This window comes from Hippopotamus amphibius, chromosome 8, assembly GCF_030028045.1.
Source record: "Hippopotamus amphibius kiboko isolate mHipAmp2 chromosome 8, mHipAmp2.hap2, whole genome shotgun sequence".
Classification (NCBI taxonomy): domain Eukaryota; kingdom Metazoa; phylum Chordata; class Mammalia; order Artiodactyla; family Hippopotamidae; genus Hippopotamus; species Hippopotamus amphibius.
Window position 1 is genome coordinate 78905521 of NC_080193.1, and position 17986 is coordinate 78923506.

At 42.5% G+C, this 17986-nt stretch overlaps 1 protein-coding gene across 1 annotated transcript in view; it reads left to right on the plus strand.

The window, feature by feature from the left end:
- DNER (delta/notch like EGF repeat containing) overlaps positions 1–17986 on the plus strand; it is a 317177-nt gene that overhangs the window by 259076 nt on the left and 40115 nt on the right. Inside the window, exon 9 of the mRNA XM_057746038.1 lies at positions 13034–13156. Coding sequence (XP_057602021.1) covers positions 13034–13156 — 123 coding nt within the window. The remainder of the gene's footprint in view (positions 1–13033; positions 13157–17986) is intronic.

The following is a 17986-nucleotide window of genomic DNA, read 5'->3' on the forward strand; positions in this document are numbered from 1 at the left end:
ATTTATGTATCTACCATTTATATATTATTATGATGGCTGTCCCCTGTGTCTTAAAAAGTCTCCTCTTCTAATAAGACTGGATTTTTCCCCCATGAGAATTGCCCTCATCTTGTTCCCCTCTACCTAAAAAATACCCTAATAAAGTGAGACTTTTCCTAATATTACCAATACTCCTATTGTCTAGTCAGCGTTAGACACAGAGTACGGTTATCATTTCCCTTGGGCATCAGCAACATGGTTTGAGGTTGTGATGCTACACGTAAAATACGGATAAAGTATCTATGATATTATTTCTTCATGTCACAAATAAATATTTCCATTGTGGAAAGTTAGAGAATGTGAATGTACATATTTAAAATATAAAAAATAATCTCTCAGTTTCACTGCCCAACGAAAACCACTGTCAATTTTGGAATGCATTTTCCCAGGCATTTTTATTTGTACAAATCAGACATTTATAAAGAAAAGAACGCTTTCTGTAGCTGTGCGTGCAGAGGTCATTTTGCCCCATGACTCCACTTTCCTGGCGAATTCAACTCACCCGCTGTGACTGAGTGTCTCCTGTATTCACCCACCTGTGTGCTGAGGAAATGAGACCAGAACAGGCAGTGGTTAAAGAGAAAACACAGTTTGGGATCAAAGACTGAGCAGTGAGTCAAAGTCTGACTGCCAAGCATGAGACCAGATCCAGCACAGGGGTAAGTCTCCGGGGATGAGGCTGAGGAAAGGGAAGAGAGTAGGTTTTTTAAAAGCCAAACATAAACAGACTCTTGTTTCATACATAGGGAAATTCAGGTATTTGAGCTTCGGACTGGTGGAAGCTGGGCTAATTAATTATGGAAGCGCAGGGCTGGTGCTGCTTGTGTTTTTCCAGGAGGTGGTCTTCGCTGCCCATGTGTGAAGCAGTGACTCAGGATAATGGTGGCTTTTGGGGTGATGTGCTCAGTGCCTTTGCTGAGTACTCGAGGCAGGGCACCTATTTCAGGATTAAAGTACCCACGTTGTCCTTTTAAATCAGATTTGCTTTGAGGTAATCAGACCAGGTGACCACGTATCACATTTTTAAGGGACTTACTGTGTGGCCCACCCTGTGCTGGATGCTTTCCTTGTGTTCCTGGCCTCATGTTCAATGCCAAGTGCATGTCCTCCTGAGGGGGGCAGGAGCCCCTCCTTTCACAAGTGACCTTTGTTGCCACAGTGCCCATGAGTTACCTTGATGGCATTGAGCCAGTGATACCTGGGTGGCCCGGAGCTCCCACCTATCAACACTCTCAACACTGGAGGTCACAAAAGAGTTGAGTGAAAAGAAAATGGGGTCAAATACATTTTATTTGAGTAAAGGATAACTTGAGAAGCAAGAATCCTACAGTGTCCCAGTGTCTCTCAAACTCTCAAATTGACCCCTTCCCGTGCCCTATCATTTTGTTGACCCTTCAAGAGCAGTGCCCAAAGTCATTACACCAGGAAGCGATACAGCTGTGCAGGGAACCCACAGTGTTGCTGGACCCTCGCTTTGCTGTTTGTAATTCCATCACGCTCTGGACCAGTTTCTCTTTCTCTCTTTCTTATCTCTTCGGGTGTTTCCTTCTCTGTCTTTCTTGTCTCCCTCTCGATACTTGCGGGCCCCTGCTCCCTGCCCTCTCTCTCTTCCCCCATCCATGCCTCCCTCTCTGCTCTCTCTCCTTCTCTGCTTCCTCCTCCACCTCCTCTTCCCCCATGACCTCTTGTGTCTTCTAACCTTTGACCTTTCTTTCCAAACTACAACACAAGACATCTTCTCAGCACCATGTTCAGTGCTTGGCCACATGGCCAGAATTCAGCACATATTTGTTAGAATGAACTGGTTTTTTTTCTTCAAATGGCTTCTGTTTTGCTGGGAGAAACTGTCGATTCCTTTTGTTTAAATGAAGATCTAATTCTAGAAAGTGGTTCCACACTCCTTTCCATCCCATCCCCCATCCCTAGCCCATCCTGTTAATGAGATTCTGTTGCATTTGAAAGTGCCTGGAGCAGAAATACACGCATAGAAGGAGGAGACTCTATAAATGTCAGTTTCTCCATTCCTTCTGAAAGGCATTGTAGCATCTCTGGCTAAAACAAGTCAGGAACCAAGACTCACCCTCAACCTCTCCCTCTTTCTCACCCTCCACATGCTGTTCATTACCTAGTGTTGCTGTTTTACTTTTTCCATGGCCCTTGACATGCATTCTCTAGCTGGCGCTGCCACCACCCTCATTCTAGCCATGTTTTCCTGGGGACTATTGCAGTAGCCTCGTAAATGGTTTCTCCATGCAGATTCTTGCAGGTTCTTCCTTCATTTTCCAAAAGGTGACTGGAGTAATTTTTCTGAAATGCAAATCTGATTTTGTCATTTAACACCCTCCCCACAACACGCGTGCTCGCGCGCACACACACACACACACACACACACACACACACTCTGTTAAAGGTACCACCTGGTCTGGAACCTGCCTGCCTCTAGTTTCTTCTCTGCCCTTTGCTCTTCAGTCGGCTTAGCCCATCTTCAGAAGGAACCCGAGCCATGCTTGCCCCACCACGGGACTTCCACACACACTGGTCGTCTGCCTTGACTTTTCTCATGCTTGTCCCACTTTATTGATGCTTGCATACCCCTCACCTCTCAGCCCCCGTCCCTCCCTCAGGACAGCCCCCTGGAGCTTAGCCAAGCTCCACTCTCCTGCTCCCCTTTCCTCCAGGCAGCCTGGGCCCCTCATTGCTCACACTCAACCAGTTCTGATTTTACATGTATTCGGATGACTGTTTGGTGTCTTTCTCCCTTAAATGCCCCTGGTAGAGAAGCATTATCTGTCTTCATAAAGTCATAGAGCCCTGGTGATGAACACAGTTCCTGGCATGTGGTAGGCATTTAGTAACCATTTCTTGAATTAAAGAATGAATTGACTGAAGAGGCAAACGGGAGTCCCAGAGAATCGCTGACCTTCGCCACATGCCTCTTAAAGGCAGTAGGTCTTTGAAGTGATGGATAGTGTAAACTCACTGCACGAACGGTCAGGATATGATTTCGAGCTGGCTCTCCATTATGCATTCTTTCAGAAGCCCAGGGAGGGAGGTGGAAATTTGTAGATGGGTCAATAACAGTAATACTAGGGAGGCTGGAGAATCTAAAACTTTAACTTAGCTTCAACTTATAGTCCTTTCGAAATGAATGTTTGTGAGAACCACAGTGATGGAAACATCAGGTGTGAAACATCTGGGTCTTTTCACATCTGTGTTCTCTCTGGCCCAGGAGCCGCTAGCAATGAAAGGGTAAGAAATTGGGGAGAAAAAGAAACAACATCAGCACCACTGTCCTCTGCACACCAACGAATGCTCTGTATTTATTCAGCTTCCTTCATGTTCACCAATATTTTCTTTCGTGTGTGTGTGTGTGTGTGTGTGAGAGAGAGAAACAGGAGCATAATTCCTCCGTGGAGGTCTGTCAGATCTCAGTATCAGCAGGGCTGTCTAGAACAGAACATTTCAACTCTTGCTCTTAATAAGGTTGATGTAAGCAGGGATTCTTGCCTACATTTTTTCTGTTTTTAAAAGACTCCTACTGTGAATGTCCCAGCAAAGAGAGAGAATCACACGTGCACAGGCACACGTGCACACACACAGCTTCCCTTGCACAGTGAAGTGAGTACATTGCCTGGCCCTCCCCAGTGCCGGGGGCTGGTTCTATGGCAGTCGGTGGTTTAGCCAGAACGTGAATGCTCACAGACAATCGTATTAATAGAATAGGATCATTTTCTCTTTGACCACGTCTTTAAGTACTGTGGGGGGCGTGTTTGGAAATTGGATCTCCTGGGGACTGGCCTAGACTTGAATCAGGGGATCTTGGATTTTCACATTTTGTCCATTCAATCTGAAATGTGGGGGAAACAGCCTTTGAATCCCAACACACCCTTAAAGGAAGGATCAAGGATCAAGGAACTGCCCCCCATCTCCCCTCTCACTTCAGTCTGAATTGAAAGTAAAACAAAAAACCAAGCAAAACCCCCCAAACACTTCAGATTCACTGAGACCTTGAGTTCAGCCTGCACCAGTGAGGGGGAATGAGCAGTGTGGCCGCCCTCTGGCTGTCCCGAGCACACGGTCTGCCCTTGTGCCATGAAGGTCCGGTTAGCCTTCTTTTACTGAGGCGGCAGGAGGCAAAGGTAGCTCTGCAGAGGTGATACAAACTGATGAGTGACTGCAACTTGTTACACAAAGTGCAAAGCCATCTGGTTACAACTGGACTCAAATAGTTTGGGATTTTTCTAAGTGGGCTGTGATGGGCAAGGAGGGCAAAGAGCTCTACAGCGAATGCAGTGTGGGGCCAGGCACCTGTCTGATGCTGGTAGTAAGATGCTGCCTTGGGGCAGTGTGGAGAGAGAAGACAAAAGTGGGGTGCTTTCAGTGGAGAGAATGGGAACCAAGTGCCTCTTAAAACCTGGAGGCAGCAGTCATGTCCAGAATAATTTAGACTCCACGGGCTCACTGTGCCTTTGCTAAGTCGGTCAATCGCGGTGGACCTCGGTCTTCCCAGGAGGGGAAGATGAGTCCCACCCTAGTGGCAGAACATTCGACAGGGTTCTTGGTAGCTTGAAAATCACTGGGGCCTGGGGGGCGGGGGCAGTCTCCATCCTCTCTCCTCTCTTTATCCCATCGCATCTAGTATGTTTCCAGCCCCAGTGAACAGAGTGCCTGTTTGCTTCTGCAAGATCGCACTGCTGGAGAGTCACCCCATGGACTGGTATTGCATCAAACCCACGACTGCAGGCTGACCCCTGGGTTCTGTCCCCAGATTCTTTTCCTTGATTAATTCACTCTCACTCTGCACAACAACAATTTTCCTGCATGTCTTTAAAACTCCTCTAGTTGCAATCATGCTATAAGAAAGGTCTAGGACAGTGCTTCTCAAAAGAGGGGTTTTGTTCCCCAGGGGACAAACGGCGATATCTGGAGATGTGTTCGTTTGTCACAAGGAGGAAGGGGTGGTGCTACAGTAATGTAGTGGGTATAGAGGCCAGAGATGCTGTTCAATATCCTACAATGCACAGGACAGCCCCCAACCATAATGACCTGGTTCAAAGTGATGATAGTGTCGTGGCTGAGAAATCCTGATCCTGGGTGTTATGGACTGAATTGTGACCCACCCCCTCATTCATATATTGAAGCCCTAGCCCCCCAGTGTAACTGTATTTGGAGATAGGGCCTTTAAAGAGGTAATTAAGCTTCAATGAGGTTATAAGTATGAGGCTCTAGTCTGATGTGACTGGTGCCACATGACCATATAAAATGAGGAGCAGACATCCGGGAGGTGTGGCCGCAGAGAGAAGGCCATGTGAGGACATACTGAGAAGGCCGTGTCTGCAAGCCAAGGAGAGACCTCAGGAGAAACCAAATTTGCTGACATCTTGACCTAGGACTTCCTGCCTCCGGAATTGTAAGGGAGTAAATTTCTGTTGTTTAAGTCACCCTGTCTATGGCATTTTGTTACAGTGGCCCTAGCAGACTAATACACTAAGTAATCTATTCTGGGGACAGCTTGGGAAAGTGGGAAAACTATAGGATTGACTGTGTGGCCTTAGAACAAGTTTCTTTACCTCTCTCTTTTTTTTTTTTTTTTGACATTGTGAACATATTTTTTGTATTTTTTAATTGAAGTACAGCTGATTTACAGTGTTGTGTTAATTTCTGTTGTACAGCAAATCGATCAGTTATACATATACACACATTCTTTTTTGTATTCTTTCCCATTATGGTTTATCACAGGGTACTGAATAGAGTTCCCTGTGCTATACAGTAGGACCTTGTTGTCTATCCATTGTATATATAATAGCTTGCATCTGCTAACCCCAAACTCTTAATCTATCCCTTCCCCACCTCCCTCCCTCTTAGCAGCCACAAGTCTGTTCTTTATGTCTGTGAGTCTGTTTCTGATTCTTAAATAGGTTCATTTGTGTCATAGTTTAGATTCCACATATTAGTGATATCATATGATGTTTGTCTTTTTCTGTCTGACTTACTTCACTTAGTATGATAATCTCTAAGTCCATCCTTGTTGTTGCAAATGGCATTATTTCATTCTTTTTTATGGCTGAGTAGTATTCCATGGTATATATGTGCCACATCTTCTTTACCCATTCATCTGTTGATAGACATTTAGGTTGTTCCCATGTCTTGGCTATTGTGAATAGAGCTACTACACACAAAGAGGTGTGTGTATCTTTTTGAATTGTAGGTTTGTTGATATATGCCCAGGAGTGGGATTGTTGGATCATATGGCAACTCTATTTTTAGTTTTTTGAGGAACCTCCATGCTGTTTTCCACAGTGGTTGCACCAACTTATGTTCCCGCCAACAGTGTAGGAGGAGGGAGGGCTCCCTTTTCTCCACATCCTCTCCAGCATTTGTTACTTGTAGACTTTTTAGTGATGGCCATTCTGATCAGTAGGTACCTCTCTGACTCATGTTTAAGTTGGGACTAGCCACGATTGTCATTTGGGGGTGTCATGAGGGTTAAAAAAGTTAACACGGGTAAAGGGCCTGATATGAAGCAGACACCACTCACGTGCTACTGGACGATAAGCCCCTTGTGGGTGGAGACCTTGCCATTTAGTTTTGTAATCACAGCACCTGGAAGCTTCTGGCGCATCATAGGCATATCTTAAATGTGTATTGATTTAATCAGTGGCATTTTGGGTGCTGATTCAAGAGCTATTACTTAAGCATTCTTTCTGTACCAGATACTGCAGGCACAGCTGTGAACTCTGCAATCATAGCCTGTCTTCAAGCTTCTATCCTAGTGGAGGAGGAGAAATAATAGTTGATAAAGAACAAAGTTAATATGATTTCAGACTGTTATAAGTGTGATGATGGAAATCAATGGAGTGTTGTAATGAGTAACTGGTAGGGGAAGCTACTTTGGATAGTATTTTTGGAAAATTATCCGAAGAGGTGACTTTTATTCTATTTTGTTTTGTTTGCTGATATAGGTGTGCTTTATTTGTGACTTAAATTCCTTAAGAGCTATTGCTCTAGTGAAGTGATATTCCAAAATGGGGAATAACTCTTAGCACAATCTTCTCTTGATTTACCTAGCATATCAATATAAAACAGTACGTATACATTCCTGGAGAGCTCAATATGTCTTAAAAACTAAAATAAAAAACTAAAATAAAAACTAAAATAATAATATATGTAAAGCGGTTAGGTTCTAGGCCTTGAAAGTTGTAAACAGGGTTTTGCTTACATGAATGTGCAATGGGACAGTCCAGAGTTGTGAAGAGTGCCAGGCCATTGCCTGCTGTGTAGGGGAACCCCAGACATTTCAAGACGTTTAATATCTCTGGCCCCCACCCACCAAATTCTAGTAGAACCCCCCAGCCATTGTGATAAGCAATCCCTCCTACTCTCCAATTTCCAAATCAGCCTCTAAAGGGCAGTGCAGCCCCCACTGAGAGCCAGTGTTTTGAGGGTCTACAGTGGCCTCCTGATGTCATTCTTGCTATTAGAGCCTTTGACACTGTTAACCAGCCCTCCCTGGCTTCCTGTCCTCCTTTGGCTTCCATGACCGAGCTCCTTGGGTTTTGCCCCTCTCCCTCCCCCATCCCTACTCAGTGTCCTGATCGGGCTTCTTGCTTTTCACCTGCCCATCCACGTAGATATGACTTTGGTTGCTTCTTTGTTCCTTTCCATGTTCTTCTTTGATGAGAACTTCTACACCACTTCCAGACATCTAGCGCCCAAAGTGCTGTTTCTATGCTTCTCAAGCCCATTTTCCCAACTGCCATGTGAACCTGGCTAAGTGAGCCCCAAGTTAAATGTGTCCAAAATCCAACTGGTCAACTTCCTCTAAAACCTGTTATTCCTTTGGTCATAGCTGTTGCGTTCACTGCAACATCATCCACTCTCACAGCCCAATGTGGCAGTCGTCTTAACCTCTCTTTCTCATGCCCCACATCCAGCTGGTTGCTTTGTTCTCTCAAGTCTAAAGAAATGTTTGGAGCTGAATATTCAGGATAAAGTTCTGCAAAAATCAGACCACTGGTGATAAAAATCAGTGCCCCAGAAGGGGCTATTCTGATCCCACCCTTCTAATCTTCGATTTTATTTTAAAAAAATTCTTTGGACTAGCCTAATGTCTCTAGACCCTGGGCATACTGCCCTGAGCTAATTTGTTTGTCCAAATTAATTACCAGCAGGGGGTGGCAGTCTCATTTTCACAGAAGCCTTCTGTTTTGGAAGAGATGCCTTTTTCTTCAAACAGTCCGATTTAGGTTCTTTGGCAGTGTAAAGGGTGTCTTGACATTTCCATAAAGACATTTAAATGTTACCGTCTCTGAAGAAACAGTTATAGAATATGAAACCTTTATTTTTTTCACCCAAGGAAGAAAAACATCTCCAGCTTAAGTATCTCTGTAAAATAACATCCTCACTTGCTTTTCATGTTGCTAGTGGAAAAAGATGATGATATTGTTTTCAAGAAACAAAAACAATTGTGGGAGATTTCAAGACATTTGCTTTTGATTTTTGTCTGTATAAATAACACCGCAATTTAGAGGTCGAAGGTGCTTGTAGGGTTATACATTATCCTCCCAAGCTCATTTTTTAAAAAATTTATTTATTATTTTTTGGGAGGTACACCAAGTTCAATCATCTGTTTTTATACACATATCCCCGTATTCCCTCCCTCCCTCAACTCCCCCCCCACCCTCCCTCGAGTGCCCCCCACCCTCCCCATCTCAGTTCTCTAAGGCATCTTCCATCCTCGAGTTGGACTCCTTTTGTTATACAACTTCCCACTGGCTATCTATTTAACAGTTGGTACTATATATATGTCTGTGCTACTCTCTCGCTTCGTCTCAGCTTCCCCTTCACCTCCCGCCCCCCCCAAACCTCAAGTTCTCCAGTCCATTCTCTGCATCTGCGTCCTTGTTCTTGTCACTGAGTTCATCAGTACCATTTTTAGATTCCGTATATGTGAGTTAGCATACAATATTTGTCTTTCTCTTTCTGACTTACTTCAATCTGTATGACAGACTCTAGGTCTATCCACCTCATAACATATAGCTCCATCTCATCCCTTTTTATAGCTGAGTAATATTCCATTGTATATATATGCCACATCTTCTTTATCCATTCATTTGTTGATGGGCATTTCGGTTGCTTCCATGTCCTGGCTATTGTAAATAGTGCTGCAATAAACATTATGGTACAAGTTTCTTTTGGGATTATGGTTTTCTTTGGGTATATGCCCAGAAGTGGGATTACTGGATCATATGGTAGTTCTATTTGTAGTTTTTTAAGGAACCTCCAAATTGTTTTCCATAGTGGCTGTACCCAAGCTCATTTTTTAAAGATCTGCTGGGAGGGCAAAACTATCAGAAAGATGCTGGTGGTGATTGTTGCTGCACACCGAGAAGATGGTTAAAGAGACTTAACTCTTTGTGTGTGTGTGTGTGTGTGTGTGTGTGTGTGTGCATTTATATATTTTAAAAATTGTGATAAGGGGAATTCCCTGGTTGTCCAGTGGTTAGGACCCTGCACTTTCACTGCTGTGGGCACAGGTTCGATCCCTGGTCGGAGAACTAAAATCCCGCAAGCTATGAGGCGTGGCCAAAAAAATTTAAATAAAGATAAAAATAAAAATAAAAATTGTGATAAAAATCAAATAACATGAAATCTATCCTGGTAACAGGTGTTTAACTGTGCAGTACAGTGTTGTTAACTATATCCACATTGTCATACAACAGATTTGTGGAACATTTTCGTTTTGCATAACTGAAATGATCCATTCAACAGCAATTCTGTATTTCCCTCTCTTCCATCCCAGCAGTCACTATTCTATTCTGCCCCTATGAGTTTGACTACTTTAGTTTGGCTACTATGAGTGGCATCATGAAGTATTTGTCCTTCTATGACTGGCTTATTCCACTTAGCACATGGCCTCAAGATCCAGCCAGGTTATAGCATATGACAGGATTTCCTTCTTTTTAAAGACTGAATAACATTCCACTGTACGCATGTATCATATCCTATTTTCTCTATCCATTCATCTGTTGATGGACATTTAGGTTGTTTCTACCTCTTGTCTATTGTGAATCATGCCACAATGAACATGGGAATGCAAACTCTCTACGAGAGCTTATTTTCAATTCTTTTGGATAAATACCCAGAAGTAGGATTACATACCATGTGGTAATTTTATTTGTAATTTTTGAGGAATCTCTATACTTTTTTGTTTTACATAGCAGCTGTAGCCTTTTACATCCTCTCTAACAGTGTGTGAGGGTTCCCGTCTTTCCACGTCCTCAGCAACACGTATTATTTTCTGTTTTGTTTTGTTTTATTACAGCCATCTTAACAGTTGTGAGGTGACATCTTGTGGTTTTGATTTTCGTTTCCCTGATGATTAATGATGTTGAGCACCTTTTTATATACCTGTTGACCATTTATACGGGGGCGAGTCAAAAATTATCTGCACTCTGGCTGTAGAACTTAATTGTTTTAGAAAGACAAATACATCATTTTCCAACATAATCTCCTTGCTCTTCAATACACTTTGTCCATCTGTCAACAAGCTTTTGTATTCCCTTACTAAAAAATGTTTTAGGCTGAGCTGCGAGCCATGAATGTACCACTGTCTTCACTTCTTCATCAGAAGTGAATCTGGCTCCTTCTTGATGGTTAACACTTGTGTGACCTTCCTTGAACTTCTCCATCCATTCATACACACTTCTTTGCGACAAAACACTTTCTCCATACTGCGCACTGTCTTCAATAAATAACGGCACCAGGTATACCCTCAGACCACAAAAAACGAATCGCTGCACACTGCTCTTCTTTTGTGCAAATCACAAGTGGGGCATCCATTTTTGCTCACACCGCAGTTACAAATGAACTGATGTAACATGTTCACACCTGCACAGCAGTGACTGGGGAGACAGTAGCCTTGAAGGGAAAGCGCTGATAAGACAGTGTGGCCAACAGAAGGTTTAATATAATTGGAGTGCGGCTAATTTTTGACTCACCCTCGTATTATCTTACACAATTCACAAAAAACAACACCAAGACTTAAACCTAAGACCTGAAACCATAAAACTCCTGAGAGAAGACATAGGGGGAAACCTTCATAAAACTGGTCTTGGCAATGATTTCTTGGATATGAAACCAAAAGCACCAGCACCAACAGCAAAAATAAAGTGGGACTATATCAAATTAAAAAGCTTCTGCACAGCAAAGGAAGCAGTCAACAGAGTAGAAGGCAACCTTCAGAATGGGAGAAAATGTTTGCAAACTATATCTTTGATAAGAGGTTAATATCTAAAATTCTTGTTAAAAAGAAAGATTTTTTTGTTTTTGAATCTAGATCAGGAATCAGCAAACTTGTTCTATAAGGGGCCAGATAGTAAAGATTTTTGACTTTTCAAGCCATATGGTCTCTGTTGCAACTACTTAATCTACCATTGTAGGAAAGCAGCCATAAATAATACATACTTGGGTGGGTGTGGCTGTGTCCCAATAAAACTTTATTTATAAAAACAGACTGGGGTGGATTTGGCCTGTGGACCACCATTTGCTCATCCCTGATCTAGAGCAGGGTTTCTCCATCTGACTCTATGAACGTTTTAGCTGGGTTGGTGTTTGTTGGGGGACCTGTTCTGTGTGTTGTAGGATGGTTTGCAGTAGCAACCCCTTCCTTCCACCCTAGTTGTGACAACCCAAAACATTGCCAAATATCTTCTGGGGGACAAAATTGTTGTTGGTCGAGAAACTCTGATCTAGATGATTGAAATAGTCTGATGAAGTGATAGGCAATATTTTCATAAAACTGTAAGAAGTCAAAGAAGTTAGAAGAATGAAAATCCCTAGTGTATTTGTCTCGGGAAGGTCAAGGTTCCCTCAAAGGGGCTACTATTGCTGCCTAAATGTAGAAAGCAGTTCAAAAAACAACTGAAATGGCAACGTAGTTGAAAAGTGCTCTGTAAATAATGCAGATGGGAGCTTAACCTACTTTTGTGATAGGCACCAGAAGCAACAGTTTCAACACATTAGCCTATGCTAACAGGACTTTCTGAGCTCGAGGGCTGGCTCTGAGCTGCTGGAGAGGAGCTCTTGGTTGCAGTGCCCACTTGAGCGAGCGTTTATTTTTTCTGCTTATCTGAACTCAGAACCAACACAGGCAGGGTGATTTCTGAAAGTGCTTACATGTTTCTCATTGTTTGGACAGAGCCAGACAAAAATGGCCCAGTTTCACTGCAAGTTGGCAGGAACACATGTTTTTGAAAGTTAAAAACAGCCTAACATTCATGAGTGAATCTCAAAGAATGTTGTCTTCTTGTCCTTTAGAATAAACACCTGTTTTGCAAAAAGGAGAGTAAAAGCCATCTTTCTTGAGAAATTGTTGGTTTCTTTTTCTTTGTTGCTATTATTCTATTTGTAATAGTTAAAAAATTTAAGCACAATTATAATTTAGACAATTGTCATTTTAAATATAAACAAACAAACAAACAAAAAAAACACCCCACATTTCATCAGGAAGTTCAGTGAAGTCTTTTTAGCTGAATTTCTTTCTTGACTTGAAAAACAAAGGAAATTCATGGATCCTTTTCTTCTTGAATAAAATTCTTTCTAGTTAATTTTTCTAATTGATTGGAGGAAATGGGGGGTCCACATCCTTGAAAGGAGCTGTCTGGCTTAAGTTCTGTCCCTATTGCTTCCTCTTGTGACCACAGCAGATGCACTCACCAGTACCACTGGATGTGACATAATAATGGGACCACCTGGTGGATCAATGGGATCACTTCTTTTATAGTGGGGATCATGACAAAGGGTGATCAGGACAGATTCTTCATAACCTTCCTGGAAATCCACATTTCAGTGTACCCCAAGAGACCCAGCTCTTTCAGTCCCATCTATTTGTGCCTTACTTTCCAATGAATACCCACTGCCTTCCTTGTAGGCTGGTCCAGTGTGCATTTAAATGGTACCAGTTTGACCACAGACCTTTCTCTCTGTCCCTCAGGCTACCATGGCCTCTACTGTGAGGAGGAATACGATGAGTGCCTCTCTGCCCCATGCCTGAATGCTGCCACCTGCAGGGACCTCGTCAACGGCTACGAGTGCGTGTGCCTGGCAGAGTACAAAGGTGAGCATCACGTGGCCTACTTGTGCCAGCGTGTCTCTCAATGACGGCATGGATTTCTCCATGTACATCCATAAACCTATAATTGGCGCATGAAATCGTTTAGAATAAGAATCAGATGCTGGCAGTGGGGTGATTTATGGGGTCGAGGAGAACAGTTTGCAAGTCTCTGGTTTCCTCTTGATAAACTGAAAAATCTCTCTCCTGCCCTTTCCTTCTTCTCGTATCTTCATTCTCTTCTCCACTGAATGTGTAAAAAGCTGGGGATAAAAAGTGGTGTTAAGTGGACAGTCAGACAGAGGTCAGAGGACACAGCCATAGAACCTGGGGGAGGAAAGCTCTGCTCGCTGAAGGAGGAGAGGCTGTTGTGCTTTTTGGTGGAGGAGGCAGGTGGAATCTCGCATGATGGCCAGAAAGTTCATTCTCATTAAATGAGTCATTAAAGGGGAGGCAAATGTTAGTTCATTTGAGTGGACGTGTGTCAAAGTCACTATGGGAAAACAGCCAACGTTATAACATTCAGACCCTGTTCTAAGTCCTTACGTGTGTGAACTCACAAAAAAGGTAACCCAAGACGTGGTAGTGTCACCCCCCAGGAGCCCAGCCAGCATGGTCCTGAAAGTCCTTCCATCTCCTCCCCAGCGGGCTCACTGGTGAGGCTTCATTGGTGTCCCGATATCCTCAGCCAGCACTGTGTCAGGGTGCCTGGTCATCAGCTGCTCTGCACGTATTTCTCTAAGTCACGACTTCAGGGCTGGTATAGATTTTTGTAATGCTTTTGAGGGCTCTGTTTATAGCCATTTCACTTAACCTCTTGCTCCCACCACCACTTACTTGATACCATCCATCTGCTATTGACCTTGCATTGTAGCCAACACTGCTTCTCTGGATGATGGACCCATCTTTATTTAGAGGTCTTCCTGGTGAGCCTCGAGGATTTGTAGGGCACATGGATGAACTTGATGTAGCCCCTGAATGGAAGGGCTGAAGTTGGGTCAAGTCTTTGCTTTATGTGTGGCAGATCTGATGCTCCTCATAGACTATGATACCCATTTAACGCTGAACTCCACCAACTCCCATGAGGACAGATCTGCTGGCTTCACTCACATGGATTCCATTTCTAGGTGGACCAGAGCACTGAGAAATAGGTAGTCTGCTCAAGGCTGGAAAAAATAAAGAAACAATGAATTAGGAGACCTCAGTAGCTCATTATTATTGTGCCATTGGATTACTGATGACCCTGGATAAACCTTTCCAACTGTCTTGTCTTTATTTTGTCTATTTAAAGAAAGGGCAGTAAGGCTTACTGAGAGATTTTGAGATTTTTCAAAGACAGAATTAGTAGTGCTGGATGTGCTTCAAAAATTTAAATTCCACAATTTTTTAGTTTATGATAGAATTTTATGGAGTAAATTTCATCTTTATAAATGACAAGATTATGAACTGGGTATACTCTGAATTTGCTTCTCCCATTCCTGGCTTTGAAGCGTTGCTCATGCTATCATGACCAAGAAATAAAAAATGAAATTGTATATGATGACCCACCGGTGACTCCACAAATTTATGGACTGTGATCCTAGCTTTTTTCACCTCCTTCTTCCATTTTTCTCAAGAAGTATTCCCAAGTTTTGCTGCTTCCCCCAAGCTGCAAATTAAATCACTCACTCATAGGATGTAACTAATTTTACCTCCATCTTCATGGAATGAAAGAGAGGTTATCATTTAAAAGCATTTTGAAATTTCTCTGGTTTTCTACATCCTACAGCAATGGTTCTCAAACTTGAGCATGTATTAGAATCTGCTGGTGGGCTTCTTAGAATGTAGTTTGCTGGGCCCCACCCCTATCTAGGGTAAGGCCCAAGAATTTGAATTTCTGGTAAGTTCTCAGATGATGTTGGTATGCTGGCCCTGTGCCACACTTTGCGAAACTCATCTGCAATCACAACTACTCAAATTGTATTGTCTTCCATATTAGCTGATCACATGCTCCCTGTTGTGCTCAAGGTTAATCCTTCCATATATGCTCCTCATTCCACACCTTATATCTCTCTGTGACCTTCCTCCATCAATTACAGACTCCTTGCTATAGATAACTCAAGAAGGTAGAGTTGACTTGAGATGACTCAAGATCCTGGAAGGGATCTCAGACACATTTGAGGATGTGGGTTTTTAAGAAGAGGGTGCAGTGCTGGGAGTTTTGTATAAAACAGGGTTAGAGGACAAGATTCTGGGGAGAACAGAGGACTCAATGACTAGCTGAACCCAAAAGACCCTTCAGCTTATAAAGAGGAAGTACATGCTATAATGTGCTGCATGTGACCCTATGAGGCCAAGGGCTCTCCTGATCTCATGGATACTGGTTGACCTCTAAGAGGACTGCATTTGGGCTGAGCTGGTCCCCTGTGTGTGTGTGTCTGTGTGTGTGTGTGTGTGTGTGTGAGAGAGAGAGAGAGAGAGAGAGAGAGAGAGAATGGGCTCCTGCTCACACCTGGAGAACCTTGAGAACTCCAAATTGGGAGGCCTTTACCCCTTACAGACAGGGCTAATTTGACTGGCCTCTCCAGCACTGGAGGAGAATCTCCAGTATCATCTCTCTCTGCCTGAGGTTGCCAACCTCAAGTCTACCCAGTTCAGGGCGTGTGTACCAGCAGCTCAACAAGGGAAAAAATCTGGGAAGTAAAAATAAAATTGCAACAAACCCCACAACCCTAAACACTCAAGAAGGGAAGTAAAAAAAGTAATGTGTACCACTCAAAATTGAATTTAGATCTGGAAAACAAAAGGAGGAAGTATGTCATGATATAAGTAAAAATATGAGGAAATGGAAACCATTAGTGAAAAGACGTGAAATGTGGAGAAAAGATCAAGAGATATGTTTCATCTGAATGGTGGATGTTGGGGAAGAAGAAAGAACACATGGAAATAAAACCAGAATCAACCAACTACTAGAAGGAGAAGTCTATGAGATGAAGAAAATTGAAATTTTCAAATAGAATGAGTTTACAGAATGCCAGAGGATTCATGAGGGAGATGATACACAATTTTCAGTTTCCTGGTAGAATTTCCAAATCCAAGAATACAGAGAATCTTTTTTTTTTACAAGATTCTTCATAGTGAGCACAAGTTACATGCAAAAGAAAGAATCAAATCAGCATTGAACTGCTCTTCTCTAAAATGAAGCTAAACAACAGTGAAGAGTGTTTTAGATTTTTCAATGAAAAAGTCTGGTTGTTAAAGGTTCATTTGTATTTGAGGGGTAAAGAAAGACATTTTGTACATTTAAGAATACAGAAAACATAACACCATGTACCCCCCTAAGAAAATTATTTTACAAGGTATTCTCATCATATTGGAACTAAATCAGAACAAAGATAACCAGATAGGGGATGATGGAGAACAGGAGGAAGAGGTTTGAGCAGACTTCTTTACATGCAGGGTAAACCAAAATAGATGACATTCATGCGATTGTAAATACTAATTTAATGATGAAGAAAAGTCTCTTTAAAAAAAGGCATGTGTACTGCATTGATTATTATTGCTGCATAGTGAATTATTGTAAGGTAGTGGCTTGAACCAACAATCTTTTATTATCTAACAGCTTCCTAGGTTCAGGCATGGATTACTGGATTCCCTCTTCAAGGTCTGGAATCTAGGGCTGGAATCAAGGTGTTGGCTGAGCTGAGCTCTCATCTGAGGCTTATTAGGGAAGGATCAGCTTCCAAGTCCTCTCAAGTTGTTGGCAGAGTTCATATCCTTGCAGCTGTAGAGTTCTTGACAGTCTGCTTCTTGAAAGTCAGCAATCATGAGAGAGAAACCCTGCTGTTTGAAGGCTCTCACTTCAGGAGAGACCTGAACCCTCTTAAAGGTCTCAGCTAGTTAGGTCAGGCCCACCAAAGGTTAACTCAAAGTCAACTGATTAGAGACTGTAACTGCAGCTTCAAAATCTCTTAACCTTTGCCAAATGCTATTGTTTAGAAGCTCGCACTCAAGGGGAGGGAATTATACAAGGGTGTGACTCATTGAGGGGTCACTCTAGAGTGTGTCACCACATCTGTTCTTAAAGAAAAATTGAAATGACCAAGCTAAAATTTCATATTATTTTAACAAAATCCATGAGTTGGTAGGTGTTTGGGAAGAATTGGAAGGCATACAAATGTGTTAAAGATCTCATCCCAATGGGCAGGTGAAGTGGTTACTTCATTTTGATATATTTCTAGAGACGTTTAGGTTTGGGTGTAAACAGGAATGTAAACCCTGGCAAAGTAACAATAAATGAGAACTTCTAAACTAAAAGTGAGAGGCAGGTGTTGAAGGGTGGGGTAGAAAGTATTAAAAGAGAAGCAGAAGAGGGTAATTCATGCCCTCCAATCCAGAGGAAGAATGAGTGAGGGGAGGAAAGAGGTCAAAAGATTCTGGGCCTTTCTCTCCTTGGGGGATGGACATTCTTTCCCTCTTTGGAAGCATTTTTCCCGACATATATTTATGTATAAGATGTCTGTATAAACTTAGGAAACTATCAGATGGGTGAGCGTTAATTCTTAACTAGTACTTACCTCTGGAATTAGAACTTGGATAAGTGGTGTGTTGGGAGGAGAATTGGGACTTTAACTTCTTACTTTATGTATGTGCTTTTAAGTAGCGATTTTTACTGTTTTTAATAAAACTTAAATAAATGAATATAACTTCCTAAAAAGAATGAGAGCAATAGCAAATCAGCCAAGTATAGCTAAGAACATTTTGAAAAAGGAAAGCAATGAGGGGGAACTTCTGCCAGATGTTGAAAGCCATTATAATGCTGCAGTTGTTATTACATTGCCGTGTTATGGGTGCAAG